The sequence below is a fragment of the Vulpes vulpes genome, chromosome 12 (genome assembly GCF_048418805.1).
Source record: "Vulpes vulpes isolate BD-2025 chromosome 12, VulVul3, whole genome shotgun sequence".
Classification (NCBI taxonomy): domain Eukaryota; kingdom Metazoa; phylum Chordata; class Mammalia; order Carnivora; family Canidae; genus Vulpes; species Vulpes vulpes.
Window position 1 is genome coordinate 183,179,111 of NC_132791.1, and position 19,288 is coordinate 183,198,398.

General features: G+C 39.9%; 1 protein-coding gene across 6 annotated transcripts in view; it reads right to left on the bottom strand.

Moving 5' to 3' along the window:
- CTCF (CCCTC-binding factor) overlaps window positions 1–19,288 on the bottom strand; it is a 55,027-nt gene that overhangs the window by 10,594 nt on the left and 25,145 nt on the right. For all 6 annotated transcript variants that reach the window (XM_072731692.1, XM_026011508.2, XM_026011509.2 and 3 more), the window contains 5 exons: window positions 14,192–14,981; window positions 13,677–13,847; window positions 9,365–9,498; window positions 6,157–6,277; window positions 5,314–5,463 (listed from right to left, as the gene is read on the bottom strand). In XM_072731692.1, the coding sequence (XP_072587793.1) occupies window positions 5,314–5,463; window positions 6,157–6,277; window positions 9,365–9,498; window positions 13,677–13,847; window positions 14,192–14,972 (1,357 nt within the window). In that variant the 5' untranslated portion in view covers window positions 14,973–14,981. The remainder of the gene's footprint in view (window positions 1–5,313; window positions 5,464–6,156; window positions 6,278–9,364; window positions 9,499–13,676; window positions 13,848–14,191; window positions 14,982–19,288) is intronic.

Genomic DNA, 19,288 nt, shown 5'->3' on the forward strand with positions numbered 1-19,288 from the left:
ATAGAAACTGTAGTTACAAAGAAAAAAAAACCAAACTATAGTTACTAGGATTTAAATTAGACCATAGGAGATGATGAAATCACTAAGATCAAGAAAGAGTATGGGTCATGCTTTAGGAAAACTAAGAGGTAAGGCCAATGGGAGGAAAAAGGTTTAAAACGAGAAACAAGAAAAGGCGGAGAAAGAAGAGTCAGAGAAGAAAGCCAACAGGATATAGTGCCATGGAAACCAAGAGAAGAAAGTGTTTCAAGGAGGATGGCACAGCTTGCTATAAAGAACACTCTACAGAGATCAAGAAAGATGGTAAATGGAATGTTTCCCGCATTAAGCAATGTGGTATTTAGTGATCTTAGGAAATGTCACTGTACAGAATGGGGTGTAAGCTAGATGGGAAGACAATCAGAAACTGAGGAAGGAGAACTGTGAAGGATAGAACTCTTATCTCCTTACCTGCCAATCCTCATAAAAAGTCAAACCTAAACACCCAAGTAACATAACATAACATAAAATAAAGTAAAATAATAAAATAATAAGCGAGCTAAAGTCCTAGAGATCTACTGTACACCATAATTCTCCTAGTTTATTTTTTAAAATCCTTTTTAAAAATCTTTTATTTATTTATGAGAGACACAGAGAGAGAGAGGCAGAGACATAGGCAGAAGGAGAGGCAGGCTCCATGCAGGAAGCCTAATGTGGGACTTGATTCCGGGACTCCAGGGTCACGCCTTGAGCTAAAGGCAGGCATTCAGCCGCTGAGCCACCCAAGCATCCCCTATTTTTTAAAATCTTTAAAAAAAAAAAAAAGGGGGATCCCTGGGTGGCGCAGCGGTTTGGCGCCTGCCTTTGGCCCAGGGCGCGATCCTGGAGACCCGGGATCGAATCCCACATCAGGCTCCCAGTGCATGGAGCCTGCTTCTCCCTCCGCCTGTGTCTCTGCCTCTCTCTCTCTCTCTCTGTGACTATCATAAATAAATAAAAAATTAAAAAAAAAAAAATTAAAAAAAAAAAAAAAAGGGTGGGGGGATGCCTAGGTGGCTCAGCCGTTGAGCATCTGCCTTTGGCTCAGAGTGTGATCCTGGTTTGGGGATCGAGTCCCACTTCAGGCTCCCTGTGAAGAGCCTGCTTCTCTAACTCTGCCTATGTCTCTGCCTCTCTCTGTGTCTCTCTCATGAATAAATAAAATCTTTAAAAAAAAAAAAAAAGTTCATTTTTAAGTAATCTCTATGCCCAACATGGGGCTCGAACTCACAAACCTGAGATCAAGTGTCACACGCTCTACCAACTGAGCCAGCCAGGCGCCGCTAATTCCCATAGTTTATAATACTGTGTTACACATTAAAAACTCGCTAAGATGCTAGATTTTAAGTGTTCTTTTTTTTTTTTAAGATTTTAAGTATTAACAAAAAAAAATTAATTAAAATTTAAAAATAGCAATAAAAGTTTCTATGTACAAAAATTTTCAAGTTGGGATGTCTGGGTGGCTCAGGGGTTGACCATCTGTTTTCAGCTTAGGGAATGATCCCGGAGTCCCATGATCGAGTCCCACACATCAGGCTCCTTATTGGGAGCCTGCTTCTCCCTCTGCCTGTGTCTCCACCTCTCTGTGTGTCTGTTATGAATAATTTTAAAAATCTTAAAAAAAATATTTCCAGGTTTCCAGATTATGTTTTAACAGGAAAAATTAGAGACTTAAAGAAAAAAACAGTCAAACCTAGACAGGGAAGATTTTTTTTCTTTAAGACAGGAGAAATAAAAGCATGTTTAGAGTTGAGGAGAAAGATCTAGGAAAGAAAGCAAAAAGAGTTAAGGAGGCAGTACATGACAATATAAATGCTGCAAAGGCAAGAGAGTAGGATCAAGGCACAAATAAGAGTAATGTCAACTTTCTTGTAGCAAATGGGCAAAGAGAAGATGAATGCAGACAGGTTTGTAGGTTTGATAACAGGAATTTAGGAGTTCCAATCTGTTGCCTTTACTTTTTTTATGAAGTAGGAAAAGAGGTCACTTACTGAGACCAGGGAGGTGGAAGGAAAAGGGGAGGAAGGATTAGAGGCTTAAACAAAGTTCAGGTGATTCACCCAACTTTGAATCATTGCATGGTGTCTCCCACATAGCAGGCACCCAAACATTTGTGGAATGAATGAATGACTGAATTCACTGAGAAAAATGGGAACATACCTGACAAAGACAAATAGCTGGACTGCCCAAGAACAATGAAAGCTTAGCTGCATGTGGGATCATGAACTTATGCGGCTACCGATCTGCTTCACTCAGAGTGATATCAAAACAGACTTAAACAGGACCAATTCTGGGGAATGGAAATGAAGGAAGGCTTTTCTTTCTTACTCTCTACACATGTGCAGCATTATATGAAAGCCTTTCATACATGCATATATTATTTCAAATAATTTTTAGGTTTCAACTTCCCCTTCTAGTCCTGCGATAGGCCTATCAGTCTAAAAGTGCTTATGAAATACTTGTAACAATTGGGTAATTATTTTTCCTATATATCAGGTGGGGGAAAAAAGCAGTATCTGGAGGTGAATCTTGACTCTAGTAGGTCAGTGTCCAAAGTCCATGCTTTCCTGTGTCACAAAGTGATAAATTTTAATTATATAATTAGTGTGCAATCAGGCCTGCTTTAAAGAAGGAACACAAACTTCTTTGGGATTGGTTTTGGGAGGTAATGTTCCTTTTTTTTTTTTTTTTTTTTTTACATTTTTTTAAATCTTTATTTATTTATGATAGTCACAGAGAGAGAGAGAGAGGGAGGCAGAGACATAGGCAGAGGGAGAAGCAGGCTCCATGCACCGGGAGCCCGATGTGGGATTCGATCCCGGGTCTCCAGGATCGCGCCCTGGGCCAAAGGCAGGCGCCAAACCGCTGCGCCACCCAGGGATCCCGGTAATGTTCCTTATTATGTAGGACCTAAGGGGTATCATGCAAGTAGTTATTTGCATAATCCAAGATATTTGCATAATAAAAGTGAATAATTTTTAAAATTTGGATAATCCAGACAGTGGCCTAATCCAGACACACTGCCATGAGATATTACTATTATTATTATTTTTAAAAGATTTATTTATTCATGAGAGACAGAGAAAGAGAGAATAAGAGAGAGAGGCAGAGGCATAGTCCCCACAGGGAGCCTGATGCGGGACTCAATCCCAGGCCCCTAGGATCATGACCTAAGCCAAAGACAGCCACTCAACCACTGAGCCATTCAGGCGACCCTGCCATGAGATATTAATTTAGTTTCTGTACCATAATAATAGTAAAACTCATTCAATTATCAGAGGACACTGACTCTTAAATCTTGTTTATTTTTAAGATTTTTATGTATTTATTCATGAGAGACAAAGAGAGAGATGCAGAGACAGGCAGAGAGAGGGAGAAGCAGGCTGTGGAGAGCCTGATGCAGGACTTGATTCCAGGATCCTGGGATCACGACCTGAGCCAAAGGCAGATGCTTAACTACTGAGCCACTCAGGCATCCCCCTCTTAAATCCTTGTAACAAAGTCCTCTTAACAGCACAGTAGGATGAACAAGTGACCCATGGGTTTTATGTGGAGCCCAAAGTCCTCTGCTTCCAACTCATGGTTTCACCTTAAACGTGTATTAGATGTTAAAGAGAAATAAAAACACTTATACCTTACAAAAAAATGCATGCTAGCCTGCATTTTGCTCAATATGGTTATATTAATATAAAAATGTTTTAAGACATCACCTAAATTGCATAAGTTCACTCAAAATATTTTGAGTAAAACCAATGCTACAGGAAATATAGGCCATGTTTATGCTGTAGCTCAGTATGCTCCTGTTATGACCCAGATACTTTTATGTTCTTCAGTGTAAGAAATGGCTCGAGGCTCTTGAGAGGACTCAAGCCCAGCTTTGACATTATAAGCTATGTTGTGTAGCTCTGGTCAAGACATCTGTCGGGGGGCACCTGGGTAGCACAGTGGTCTGCCTTTCTCAGGTCGCGATCCTGGGATCAAGTCCCGCATCAGGCTCCCCATGGGGAGCCTATTTCTCCCTTTGCCTATGTCTCTGCCTCTGTCTTTCATGAACAGAATCTTAAAAAACAAAACAAAACCATCTGTCAGGTGACTCAAGTTTATCGCCTATAAAGCTAAAATAATACGCATTGGTGACTTTATATGGTTGCCATGAACATCAAATGAGTTAAGAAAGTAAAACAAAATAATAAAAGACATGTGTAAAGTACAGCAATTTAGCTAAACATAAAAATGTTTATAATAATAATATTCAAGGAGCAATGCATTTTGGTTAAAGACTGGGGCAAAAAAAGAAAGAAAGAAAAAGAAAGAAAGAAAGAAAGAAAGAAAGAAAGAAAGAAAGAAAGAAAGAAAGAAAGAAAGAAAAGAAGACTAGGGCAATATTTTTATCTCTTTTAAACAGGAAAAATAAAGGCAGACATCCAGGTGACCATACCTTTAAGTATGTATGACCTGACTACAATTTCTTTTTTTCTTTTTTTTTTTTTTTTTTAATTTATGATAGTCACAGAGAGAGAGGCAAAGACATAGGCAGAGGGAGAAGCAGGCTCCATGCACCGGGAGCCCGACGTGGGATTCGATCCTGGGTCTCCAGGATCGGCGCCCTGGGCCAAAGGCAGGCGCTAAACCGCTGCGCCACCCAGGGATCCCCCAATTTCTCTTTTCTGAAAGATTTTATTTATTTATTCAGAGAGAGAAAGGCAGAGACACAGGCAGAGGGAGAAGCAGGCTCCATGCAGGGAGCCCAATGTGGGACTCAATCCCGGAACTCCAGGATCACACCCTGGGCCGAAGGCAGGCACTAAACCGCTGGGCCACCCAGGTGTCCCCCAACTACAATTTCTACTGATAAATTCAGCTTCTGTATAAGCTGTAGTTTAATTATGCACAGAAATATAGTTATCATTCAATCAATAAAACAGTCTAATTACTTAAAGAAAGTACAAGTGTTCTGAGAAAAACTGAAATGGACAGACCCTAATTTGAATCATACTACGTATGTCACTTCCCTATTTGGAGATTTGAACGTTACCGGTAAGGGCTACTAAAGGTTTAACATTTCCTCTCATTACAGCTCCCATTAATTTATAAATGAGATATATTTAGGAAGGAATCTTGTGGTCTGATTGCAGTTAGAGAAAAAAGAAGACAAAAACAGTTGTTAAATGATGGCTGTTGTTAAGTTGCAGGCCATTCACATATACAATTCAGAAAAGGAAGTTATTTATGATCTTCCTATTTTCACAAATCCTCAAAAATATTTTTTCATTTGCCACTAGTTATTTTACTTACCCAAATCACTTTTTCGGGCTATGACAGTGTCACAGTGGGGACAGTGAAATTTGGCCACATTTTCTGTGTGCTTCTGTAAAATGTGCATCTTCATGGTACCACTTTGGGTAAACCGAGCATGACAAATATAACATTCATAAGGTTTTTCCCCTTAAAAGGAAATATAGAATGAACAAATTAGATGAAATGAGTACTGTCATTTAATTGGAGGGTAATTCAAGTGGTAATTCAGGTGTAGTCAGGTGGCAGAAAAGCTAAGCTACAGAAAATCCTCAAGTGTTACCAGCTAGACCAAATCTCAGGCCTGTTGCATGGCTCGCAACTGTTCTCACAAGATGGCAATCAAGTCCTAAACTGTGGCTTCCCAGCTCTGCTCTGCTAGCTCCACCAGAGTCACTCATATGAGAGAGCGAGCTGGTCCTACAAGGCATGCCTTTGGGTGACAAGAGGACCAACAAGTTTTTCTTTTTTAAGTTATCTTTACATCCAACATGATGGGGCTTGAACTCATGACCTGAAGATCCAGAGTTGCACACTCTACCAACTGAACCTGCCAGGTACCCCTGCCTTTTTTTTTTTTTTTAAAGGGAAAGACAGTATGGGGGAAACTCAAAGAGCTGGGTTAGGTAATCTACCCAGACTTCCAATCCTGAAACCTTTCATTCTTCAATGTATATTCAGAACAATGAATTCAGAAGGTATACCAGAAAAGCATCTGTCAATTCTACTACTTTTTATGCCAGCTTCCATTCAAGTTAGCAATACGGGTGTGAGGTGGTTCACAAGGTCCCATGGGATCCACTGAAAAGCAGCTCATTAGTACACGGAGGGAAGACATCCTACCTGAATGGGTTCTCATGTGCCTTTTCAGCTTGTATGTGTCCCTGCTGGCGTAACTGCACAAGCTGCACTGGAACGGACGTTCTCCAGTATGAGAACGGATGTGACGTTTTAATTTGCTGACCTGAAATATGAAAGTAATCAGACTTCTTTTTTTTTTTTTTTTTTTTTTAAGTAATCAGACTTCTTACTTCCGTTAACACTGCCTGTAATGTGAATGCTGTGGGTCAGGCACAAAAGCTTAGTTTTGGGGCACTGAAGTTTAGAATACGAAGTCTAAAATAACAGTATTTCTTCCTCATTATTTATTATCTTTGCTTTCTAATCCTTATAATCCAAAGAAGCTAAGTAAATGGATAGGGCATAGGACTCAAGATTGGTTATTAGTAACTATTGAAGCTGAGTGATAGATTTATAGAAGTATATTATCTTATTCTATATCTGTAGGTTTTCTTTTTTAAACATTTTAAATCAGCTGTTTTATTTTTATTTTAAAGATTTTATTTATTTATTCATGAGAGACAGAGAGATAGAGGCAGAGACACAGGCAGAGGGAGAAGCAGGCTCCATGCGGGGACCCCGACGTGGGACTCAATCCCGGAGACCTAGGATCATGCCCTAGGGGCTGAAGGTAGCACTAAACTGCTGAGCCAACGAGGCTGCCCTGTTTTCTGCTTTTGTATAGGTTTGAAATTTTCCATAGTAGTTTATGCTTATTTACAGATCAATTTCCTTCCAGATATGTATCAGATGTTTTTAAACTTTTTAAAAAGATTTTATTTATTCATGAGAGACACACAGAGAGAGGCAGAGACACAGAGGGAGAAGCAGGCTCCCCAAAGGAAGCCCAAAGTGGAACTCGATCCCAGGACCCAGGGACCACAACCTGAGCCAAAGGCAGACACTCAACCACTGAGCCACCCAGGTGCCCCAGTATCAGATGTTTTTGTGTTGTTCAGCTTACCCCTAAATAATTTTATTTCTATTAGAATGTGAACCTATTTTCTGCTATCAAGCATATTAAGGTAAGTTACTGGGCTGTGTATTTTTCTTGTCTGTGGTCACTCAAATGGACTCTTATTGCTCTAAGTTTTTCAGATGATATTCTTGGATTTTTTTGTGTAAGCAAGTATGGCTATAATAACTAAGTTTTGTTTTATCACTTATAATTCATATTTATTTAGCTGAGATTTCCAATACAATGTTGATGCTGAAACAGTAATAAGAACAGGTATCAGGACGCCTGGGTAGCTCAGCGGTTGAGCATCTGCTTTTGGCTCAGGGCATGATCCTGGGGTCCCGGGATCAAGTCCCACATCGGTCTTCCTGCATGGAGCCTGATTCTCCCTCTGCCTGAGTGTCTCTCTCTGTCTTAAATGAATGAATGAATAAATAAATAAATATCTTAAAAAAAAAAAAAAAGAGGGATCCCTGGGTGGCGCAGCGGTTTGGCGCCTGCCTTTGGCCCAGGGCGCGATCCTGGAGACCCGGGATCGAATCCCACATCGGGCTCCCGGTGCATGGAGCCTGCTTCTCCCTCTGCCTGTGTCTCTGCCTCTCTCTCTCTCTCTGTGACTATCATAAATAAAAAAAAAAAAAAAAAAAGAACAGATATCTCGTTCCAAATTTTTATTATTTACTTTAATTTCTACACCCAACATGAAGCTTGGGAGCTCACAACTCCGAGATCAAGAGTTGGATGCTCTTCCAACTGAGGCAGATAGGCGGGTGGTCTTGTTCCAAATTTTAATGAGAATACTCCCAATGTTTCAGTTAACTGGGATGGACTGACTACAGGTTTCTGGTATATACTCCTTATAGTAAAGCCATTTTCTTCTACTGCTAATTTGCTAGGACTTTAAATAGTAATGAATATTGGATTTTATAGTTCCACTCAATGTAGCACGCACTAGTAATTTCCTTTTTTTTTTTTTTTTTTAAGATTTATTTACTTATTCATGAGACATTGAGAAAGAGGCAGAGACATAGGCAGAGGGAAAAGCAGGCTCCTCGCAGGGAGCCTGATGTGGGACTCGATCCCAGGGCTCAGGGACCCGATCCCAGAACTCTGGGACCACGCCCTAAGCCAAAGGCTGACGCTCAACCACTGAGCCACCCAGGCGTCTCACACCAGTAATTTCCTAATGTTCAATTCTCCTTGCTTTTAGATATAGTTTATTTAGTAATCGTTTTTTTTTTTAAAGATTTTATTTATTTATTCATGAGAGACACATACAGAGAGAGAGAGGGGCAGAGGGAGAAGCAAGCTTCCTGCAAGGAGCTCGATATGGGACTTGATCCTGGATCCTGGGATCATGCCCCGAGCCGAAGGCAGATGCCAAACCACTGAGCCACCTAGGTGTCCCAGTAATCATTTATTTTTAAAATGTATTACTAAAATTAAAAAAAAAAAATGTATTCCTAATTTTGGCAAATAATTTGATTTAGTAGTTTTTGTTTTCTGTGAGAATAATATATACTTTTCTTTTTGGCAGCATTCTTATCCAGTTTTGTTCACAGTATAGCCTCAAATAGTAAAGGAGATAACATTTTCCTTTTTTTTTTTAAAGTAGGCTCCACATCCAGTGTGCAGTCCAACGCAGGGCCTAAATTCACAACCACGAGACCAAAACCTGAGGTGATATCAACAGTTGGGCACCTAACCGATTGAACCACCCAGGTGTCCTCATATTTTCCATTTTTATTTATTTATTTAAATTTAAAAAAATTTTCCCTCATGTTTCCCATTTTTAAATGCCCTGGGTATAGTTATCTCTTTGATGTTTCAAAGAACTTACCTGTAATAAATATGTGGAACTAGTGCTTTTTAAAAAATGGGTAAATCTGGGGGATCCCTGCGTGGCTCAGCGGTTTGGCCCCTGCCTTTGGCCCAGGGCGCGATCCTGGAGTCCCAGGATGGAGTCCCATGTCAGGCTCCCGGCATGGAGCCTGCTTCTCCCTCCTCCTGAATCTCTGCCTCTCTTTCTCTCTATGCCTATCATAAATAAATAAATAAATCTTTTTAAAAAAAAAAGGGTAAATCTTTCACACTCATTACAGTTTTATTATTTTTTGTAGCTGGGAAGGGGAGCGGGTATGTTAATAATCCTGTAAGACTTTCTATCTCATCTGAAGTCAGTTTGGGTAGTTTTTATCCTTATCCTGGAATCACAGTCTTAAGAAAGGGACCAACTAGGAGCCGAACACTCACTTCTACGCTGGCGTAATCGCACATGGAACACTTAAATGGCTTCTCATGGGTGTGTTTATAACGACGATGCCGCACCAATTCTCCACTAGTCACAAAGGCCATGTCACAATCTGGGCACTTGTGAGGACGAGTACCTAGAGAAAGGTGTTATAACAAGAAAAGAAGATCAAGGGCACAGTTAATGACAGTTCAACATTTGACAAGAACTGCAGCATGACATTGAACCCTGGTCATCTCAACCACTAGCCTGAGAGTAACTCTAAAAGCTATAGGAGGGGCCTGGCTAACTTTCTTTTTTTTTAAATTTTTTTTTATTTATGATAGTCACACACACAGAGAGAGAGAGAGAGAGAGAGACAGGCAGAGGGAGAAGCAGGCTCCATGCACCGCGCCCTGGGCCAAAGGCAGGCGCTAAACCGCTGCGCCACCCAGGGATCCCCCTGGCTAACTTTCTAATACTGACCCTGGAACACTGAAAACACGTGCTAAAGATTTAATTTCTCTTAATTACCCATCTGAGTACTAATTTTGAATACAAAATCCCCCCACTTTCTGGGACACCTGGGTGGCTTAGTGGTTTAGCGCCTGCCTTTGGCCCATGTGTGATCCTGGAGTCCCAGGATCAAGTCCCACTTCGGGCTCCCTGCATGGCACCTGCTTCTCCCTCGGCCTGTGTCTCTGCCTCTCTCTCTCTCTCTCATGAATGAATGAATGAATGAATGAATGAACGAATCAATAAATAAATAACAAAAAAACTCTATAATCAATTGGCCAGAGACCCTTGTGGTGATAGTGAAAGACTTCCCTCTCATGGACCATAATACCTATACTTGTGATTTCATGTGCTAGCCAGAATATAAAATCCTTTTTATCCCTAGTTTATGAATTCTGATCACTATGAATCAAAGTTAAGAGAAACACCAGTCTGTTTCAACTCTTGATAAAAAAATATAGAACACCTTGGGCTACCTGGGTGGCTCAGAAGGCTGAACGGCTGACTCTGGATTTCAGCTCCAATCGTGATCTCACGGTCGTGAAATGGACCCCTGGCACTGGGTTCCATGCTTAGTGAGGAGTCTGTTTGAGATGTTCTCCCTCTGCCCCTCCCCCACTACTGACCTATACATGCTTTCTCTCAAATAAATAAATCTAAAAAGAAAAAAAAGTCATCTCTTAAGCCTTAGTGTTTTGTCAAGTACAAGTCACATAATTAATAGTTATTTGACCCAAGATTCTTTTGCACATCAACTCTTACTATATTATGACTGTACATTGGAGATGAGCACTGAAGGGGACACTTGGTGGGATGAGCAATGGGTGTTATGCTCTATGTTGGCAAACTCCAATAAAAAAAATTATGACTGTACATATAGGGTCATTGGGCTGTCCTTATTCTGACAATTTTTTAAAGAAAACTCAAACCAGAAAACCCCCCAAAACCAAATACAATAGCTTGTTTTCTATATAAATTTATTTTGATAATTTTAAGAAACTTATCAAAGGCTTTACAAAGTAGTACTGCCTTTTATAGGACTTATACATAATTTTTTTTCCAAAAAGATATTTATTTATTTATTTGAGGATGAGGCAGGAGAGTGCAAGTAGGGGAGGAGCAAAGGAAGAGGGACAAGCAGACTCCCCTAAGTGCAGAGCGTGATGTGGGGCTTAATCCCACTCTGAGATCACGACCTCAGCAAAAACAAAGAGTCAGATGCTTACTAACGAACTGAGCCACCGGGTGCCCCAACAGATCACTTCTTTTTAAAGAAAAGTAATCTTTACACCCATGGGGTTTGAACTCATAACCCCAAGATCATGAGTCACATGCTCTACCCAGTTCAGTCAGCCAGGCGTGCCTAAACAGATCACCTTTTTTTTTTTTTTAAAGATTTTATTTACTTATTTGAGAGAGCACAAGCAGTGGGAGGGAGGAGCAGAGGGAAAGGGAGAAGCAGGCTCCTGTCCGAGCAAGGAGCCTGATGAGGGGCTCTATTCCAAGCCCCCAGGATCATGACCTGAGCTGAAGGCAGACGTTCAACCAACCAAGCCACCCAGGAGCCCCAACAGATCACTTTCAAACATCCATGTCTAATATTCTGTGATCTGAATGTCAAATCATAAAATAAACATTTTTACAGGGCAGCCCTGATGGCCCAGCGTTTGGCACCACCTTCAGCCGGGGGCCTGATCCTGGAGTCCTGGGATCGAGTCCCACATCGGGAGCCTGCTTCTCCCTCTGCCTGTGTCTCTGCCTCTCTCTCTCTCTCTGTCTGTCATGAATAAATAAATAAATATTTAAAAAAAAAAATAAAAAATAAATTTTTACAAGCTAATAATATATAATTTTTTTTCCTTTTACTGAAGAAATCTTACTGTTTTTAGTACGTCTTCACATAGTAGCCTCCCAACATAACTGACTGATTACATTAGTGGATCTTCTCTAGTCACTTTATATTCTAAATACAGCAACTGAAAATGTCCTCAGGTAATAATGACAATAAGGAGATAAGCTGACAGCAGAGCACAGTGATGTTTTCATAGCCCATTACTCAAAAACTAGGGACCATCTATAATTGTGCACTTTGGGTAAGGGGTGACAACAAGGTAGCCCCAAACACCAAAATCAAAGGTAGGCTACCTTTGTGAATGGAATTACAAAGAGTCACAATGTAATGAATGGGACTAGCCATCTGCAGAAATGATTCTGAGATTGAGAAGACCCTCAGAGCAAAGTGTGATTAAAGTATGACAGTAATTGAAATTGCAAGGTAAGTTCATTTGCTCAGTTTGCTTCTTTAGTACCACCGGGCATACAGGAGTGGAGGAAAGAGTTTTTGTCTATGAAAAATATTGTCTGGCAGCACAGACAGATAAGTAAAACAATTAATGAGAAGGAAACCAAGGATCCACTTCTGTTAGGATAAACTAAACTGGAAACTAAGAATTTCTAATGTTTACCTAGTACTATGTAGGGGACAGAAAGAGGCCTGCTACTGGTAGACATATAAGTATGGCAATTAGGAAAGAAACAGACACTGTTGTGCAATAGAGATTTTCATTGGGTTGCACCACATGAGCTTATGTCCCTCTGCTCAGGGTCCATGCTTACCAAGTCACCCTTCACTTGCTACATCTTCTTCATATAGGCAAGGGTGTTGCCTACAGTGCAATACAACTGCATCCAGAAAAATAAAAAGGTATAGTCCTCACCATTAACTGATTTTCTGATTGAATCTGACCCTTGAGGGTTTGATTAGTATGAATTTGTCCTGCTGAATCAGTTCGGAGCAACCAGACATATTACACTCATATTTTCAAAGTTGAGGACTAGACCATGACACACAGTGCCCACATCAAGCACTGCCATTTTAGGAAGTCCTATTATGCGGCCAAATGTTTTTATCTAGTCATATGCCCTTGCACAGTGTCTGTCTTCAAATTACTGAATAAAATATATTACCAAGTGTCTGAGTAGAAAGCAGGGAAATAATGAAAAGTGACCAGATCATATTAGCCAAGAATATACTAATGCATAGTATATCACTTATAGGCCAAACTCGATCATGCTCAGCAGTCTACCAGCACATGTGGATACAGGAAAGCTACTCATCATGAAGAACTGTGTGAGAGAACTTTCTATTAGCACTCACAGGCAAATGCCAATATAAAAGAGCAAAGAGACCAGAAAGGAGCCTAAAGAGAACTCCAGTGCATAGTACCTCCACTTTAGTGACTCCTGGGACCTAACCACAGCCAGCATGACACTAATACAAAATATTAAAGTGTGTATGGAACACAAATGAGTGTCTGAATTGCTAGAATAATGCCTTAAACTGTCCATTCTGAGATTATGAATTACCTCAGTTGAGGTGAAACAGCCAGAAACCATAGTTTTTAACAAAGGGAGAACTGCACTGCTTTTTCTAATGTTCATCCTTACAGTGCCTGGGAATTTGGGGGGTCATTTTTTTGTCACTGATGTTAAAAACCTTAGCAAAAAAAAAAAAAAAAAAAAAAAACCAAAAAAACCCCAAAAACCTTAGCAACACAATGGTGATGTCCTTCAGGAAATATGACAGGTTAGCTACCACAGATAATCTTTTTCTGCATCACCATCCTTAAACAGTTTGATTATTTTCCACAAAAATTCCTTTACATTTATCTATAAATTCATCTGCTTATTATAAATCAGGATTACAGCAGAAGAACAAAAATCATTCTTTAACTTCCCACGGGAACCAGCTTAGATAATACTTAAAACCGAAGTTTTAACCTTTACCATGTTATAGCCCCCAACATTCATATCCAGCACCTGTGTGTGTGTTAAGGTGATTCCTCAAGAGGGTGACTGTTCTGAATGCCCTGCCACAGAGATGGCACTTGTGTGGTCTCTCATCAGTGTGACTTTTCATGTGACGATCCAAATTTGAACGCCGTGGACACGTATAACTGCAAAGCTCACACTGGAATGTCTTCTTTACACCTATATGCAAAACAAAACACTTACTTGTTGCAAGTTTAATCTGAATGTTAAATTTCTACAAATAAACTTCATTAGCCTTTTTAACTATATTCAATCTAAGTCATGTTAAATCATTATTATTTAATGCCACTAAAAGATTTACTTTTTTGTCTTCAGGACTTAAAAAATACTCAATCTGGAAAAACTTCTTTTAGACTGGTTAAAACGACTGGTACCCAGCTCATGATCTTAAAAAAACAAAACAAAAAACACTTACTATAAAATAATTTGCATATACCCTATGTTATTTATTTGCTTTATCTCAAAATGATTTTATGAGAGTAAAATGGATAAATTCATTTTACCTTTCTTTTTAATTTTTGTTGGTTTTGGAGGCTTCATGTTACCAACTACTTTCTCTGCATTAACCTCTGACAGCAGGCCCTCCTGCTGCTCTTCCTCAAAATCATAGACAGACACATCCACATCTTTGCCTTCCTCTGTGTAACGCAGTTTGCTCTTTTTGGTTTTCTTTGTTTTTTTGGCTGGTGGCTGATAATCTGGGTCTTTTTGCCAACTAGGATCTTCTTGAGGTGGAAGTTCCCCTTGCTCTAGCGTCTCCACCTCTCCATTGGCACCTACTTTCACCACTTGAAACCCTTCAGGCAAAGGTAAGGTGTGACATATCATGGGTTCGCTTTCTGCAAGGCCCTCTTTAGATACTTCATTCTCATAAGCCCCCTGAAGTTCTTCAACTGAAGTGGTAGCAACAGGTACAGTCACAGGAACAGGTACTTGGACAAGCTGAAGCTCTCCTATGTTTATAGGCTGTTCTTCCATATTTACAACCTGCAAGGTTATGATCTGGGTATCGTCCACAGCAGCCTCTGCTTCTGGAGCGACTGTACCCTCCATTACTTCAGTCTTCATTTGAAGAAGGGTAGGATCCAGTTGTTCCATCATTACCATCTGTACACTGCTATTGACATCCTGGACCACCTCACCCCCATCAGTCTGGTTCTGGGGTAGGTGGCAAGTATCCTCTTCCTGGCCCCCTTCCCGGCGTCTCTGATAAGTCTTTCTTTCCTTTCCTTTAATGAAAGTTTCAGACTCTTCCACAATGGCTTCAACCGCCTCACCTTCCATTTCCCCTTCCTTTATAAGGGAGAACACAGCTTGTTATTAATCTATTCATTCATTTATTCCACAGATTGTTATTTAAAATAAAGCTTGTCTAAATGAAAATACATTTTAAAACAAAAACCGATCCCTGACAAATTAATTAGGAAATCAATGGTTGTTAAATTACAAAAAGACACAACAGATATTATGTGCCTCCTGATGGAAGAACAAACTACCCCCTATGAAGCAGTCTTATTATAAAAAACAAAAAATCTGAAACTAATCAAGTCTCTAGCTCCAACCACCAATTATCAGGAAATTGGTGACAGAGTATGTTAAATTACACTACAGGGATGAAATCAGGGTTAATCCCAACTGAAGGAAACTATGCAGGATTAACTACCCAGTTTCTTCTGCAAATAAATCACCAAGGCACAAAATGGGAAGGATAGAGGGAGAATTTACATATCAGTGGTTCTCAACCTGGGGTAACTTTGCCTCTGGGGGCATTTGGCAAGGCCTGTGACATTTCTGGTTGTCACTACTGGGGTAGATATGCTAGTAGCATCTCTAGTGGGTAGAGGCCAAATATATTACTAAATATTCTGATATGCATAGGTTCAGTCCTCCACAACAAAGAATTATTGGCCCCCAAATGTCAATAATGCTGAGGTTGAGAAACCCTGATAAACAAAAAGAGATATAAGAAATACAATAATGGGGCACCTAGGTGTGTCTCAGTCAGTTGAACCTCCAGCTCTTGATTTTAGCTCAGGTCAAGATCTCAGGGTTCTGTGATCAAGCCAGGCCTGTAGGCCTCTGCGCTCAGCAGGGAGTCTGCTTGTGGCTCTCTTCCCCCTCTGCCCCTCCCCCTGCTCTCTTTCTCTCTCTCTCTCTCTCACACACACACACACACACACACGTGTGTGTGCACGTTCTCTCTTAAACAAATACAATCTTTAAAGAAATATAGCAATCAATCACAACATATGGATCTCTTTGGATCCTAATTCAAACCAACAAACAATGTAAAAATATAGGACATGAGACAATTAGATTCAACTCTGGATTTTTTTTTCAACTCTGGATATTTGATGATATTAAAGAACTATTAACAAAATTAGTTTAAATCCTTTACATTTCCTGTAACTATTAATAAAAACACTGACAGAGAGCCTTGCTATTTTTCACTAAATTCTACCTTAGAAAAATACCCCATCATAGTGTTTCCTCACTCTATTTTTTTTGGAATCAGAATCAGACCTTGGATCCAGACTCCAATGGTCCTGATAGTGACTACCACACAACACTACCTCCTGTGTCATACCATCAACTTGACATTCATTTATTTCTCCTCTGTGAAACCACCAATTCCTTGAGAACAGGGACCATGTCTTAACAATTGTTTTTGTTCCTCAGCACTACACTCAGGTTGGTAGGTACTCAACTAATTGAACATATTTTAAAAAACAGGAAAAGAAAAATGAGCCAATTCAGTTTCTGGCTCTTAAGCCTTGTGAATACCAAAGTACCCAGATACCTAACAGTAAAATGGGTCTGAACAATCATGTAATTCACAAAAAAAATTTGACTTAAGTATATACAAGGGTTTTATTTTATTTTATTTTATTTATTTTTTTTAGTATATACAAGGTTAATTCAAAATTAAAGTGTTTTGTATTCTTGCCCTAGTCTTACACAAAGCTTTTGTTACTTCTATTAGAGAAACATTTCTCCAATTCTCTGTTTGGGTACCTTAACACTATACCCATGCTGGTAGTCAGGACCACCCACAAGGTAGTACAAAGACTACAAAGAGCTGGTTCTGCATTCAAGGAGTTACTGTCTATTTTAATAAACCAAAGCTTATTTACTTAAGTAATTTCTATACCCAATGTGGGGATTGAACTCATAACCCCGAGATCAAGGGTCACCATGCTCTTCTGACTGAGCCAGCCAGGCATCCCTAAAGAGTTACTATCTAACTTAAGGGACAGAACAGCTACAATGGTTCTAGGTAAAAGTAGGTAGGTTCTGAGAACTATACTCAACTGGTGTGAACTAGTCACACTGTAAATTCTCAATAGTCACATGGGGCTAGGAGCTACCCTGTTGGACAGCACTGTGTTATATCTTTGTTTCTCAAAGCATGGTCTAAGGACCAGCAGCAATGGCATAACCTGCAACTTGTTAGAAGCACAGAATTTCAGGCTCTACTCTTTGTTTCTTAAACAATTATATTTGTGGGGTTTTTAAAGTTTTTTTTTTATTTAAGTAATCTCTACACCCAATATAGGGCTTGAACTTACAACCCTGAGATCAAGAGTTACATACTCTTCTAAGCAAGCCAGCCAGGCACCCCTTCAGGTTCTCCTCTTGATCCACAGGATCAGAATCTGCAATTTAATAGATCTCCAAGTGGTTTTATATGCTAAAGTTTGAGAGGTACTACTTTATACCATTGCTCTTCACAGATTAAAAAAAAAAAAAGTTTTTTCAGTTCGGGAAAGTCCCAAAATTAGTACCCCAACAAGGATGGGTAATTCCACATGTTGCAGTTAAGGAACAGAGAAAAAAGCCCATCTACCTTGGTGACATTCTTGGGAAAAATACCAAAGCACAAAGAACATAAAACTTATAAGCCATAAATTGCTAATGCTGACCATTCCAGACAATTGCTATTTTGATATCCTCAACTATAAAACTGATGGAGGAAAAACAATCTCTGAGCTCTACTGAGTTGTGAGGCATACAACAATTTGAAGAACACAGAAAAATCCATCTCCTCTTGGCCTTGAATTCAAAAACTTTTATTTATTTATTTTTTAAATGTTCATTTATTTATGATAGTCACAGAGAGAGAGAGAGAGAGATTGAGAGGCAGAGACACAGGCAGAGGGAGAAGCAGGCTCCATGCACCGGGAGCCTGATGTGGGATTCGATCCCAGGTCTCCAGGATTGCGCCCTGGGCCAAAGGCAGGCGCCAAACCGCTGCGCCACCCAGGGATCCCCAAAAACTTTTAAATATAAGTAACTTGCTTATAAATAACCAGGTCTAACCTAAAAGAAATCACTGGAATTAAAATCCAGGTAGAAAAAGAAAAAGTACAAGGAGTACAAATCGAAACCAATTGTGTTGCCAGGGAACTGAGCCGACAGAGTATTCCCTCCCTGTGAAAAAAACACATGTAAGGTTCCTGAACATCAGCCTCTACTCAGGAACTCAAAAGCAGTAGCTTCAGTTTTGACAGAGAACAATCAGATACAAAGTAGCAAGGCACGGCCTCTCCCACACAGGGCTTAGGAAGCCCAAAGCATCACCTCAAGTAGTGGATCCCTTTACCTAACATTCTACAGGAGAAGGGAATCTCTCCCCTGAATTGGTAACTAACCTAATAGGCCGGCCCAGGTCTCTCTTCCCACCAGGTACTGCTCTACTACCTATAACATCCCTTTAGCACTTCTGATCCATGTCTTCTCTTCCTTTACAGACTCCACTGTTTCCACTCAGTTTCTCTTAGCCACACAACACATACAGAACACACAAAGAGACTCAACTCTAGGAAACAAACTGAGGGTTGCTGGAGGGGAGGTGGATGGGGGGATGGGCACTGGGGTAACCAGGTGATAGGCACTGAGGAAGGCAGTTGATGTAGTGAGCACTCCATGTTATAAGCAAGAGATGAATCACTAAATTACCTCTGAAACTAATAATACACTATATGTTAAATTGAATTAAAAAAAAAAAAGATTTCCCCCCTCTCATGCTCTACCTCTCTCCTTGCTTCAGTCATCCATGCTTTCTAGATTTTTCAAAGCTTTCTGTGGACCAATGATAATAAGAAGGCTTACATTTACTTTCAGAACATATATATATATTTTTAGATTATCAAAGTATATTAGTTCATTTAGAGAAATCTGAAAAATGAAACACATTAAAGATTTTTTTTGAAGTTATTCATGGGGTACCTGCTGGCTCAGTCAGTGGAGTGTGGGATTCTTGATCTTGGGGTTGTGGGTTCAAGCCCCATGTTGGGTACAGAGATTACTTAAAAAATAAAATCTTAAAAATTCACAATACCTAATCATCTAGCCCTTTGCTATTTATTCAGTTGTTTTTCCCCTATGGATAAGTGTTTTTATATAGATGAGATGACATCATACGTATAGTTTGCACACACTTGTATATGGCCTTGTTCTCCTATCTTCAGAACCCAATGTTATTAAAAGGACTTCACTCCTCCTTGAGCCTTCTGTGGTCCCTCTGCTTGGTCCACAAGCCCATGTAGCAAGAACCATAGCAGCCAACTTCTCCTCACCCTCAATCTCAGTTTCTCTGG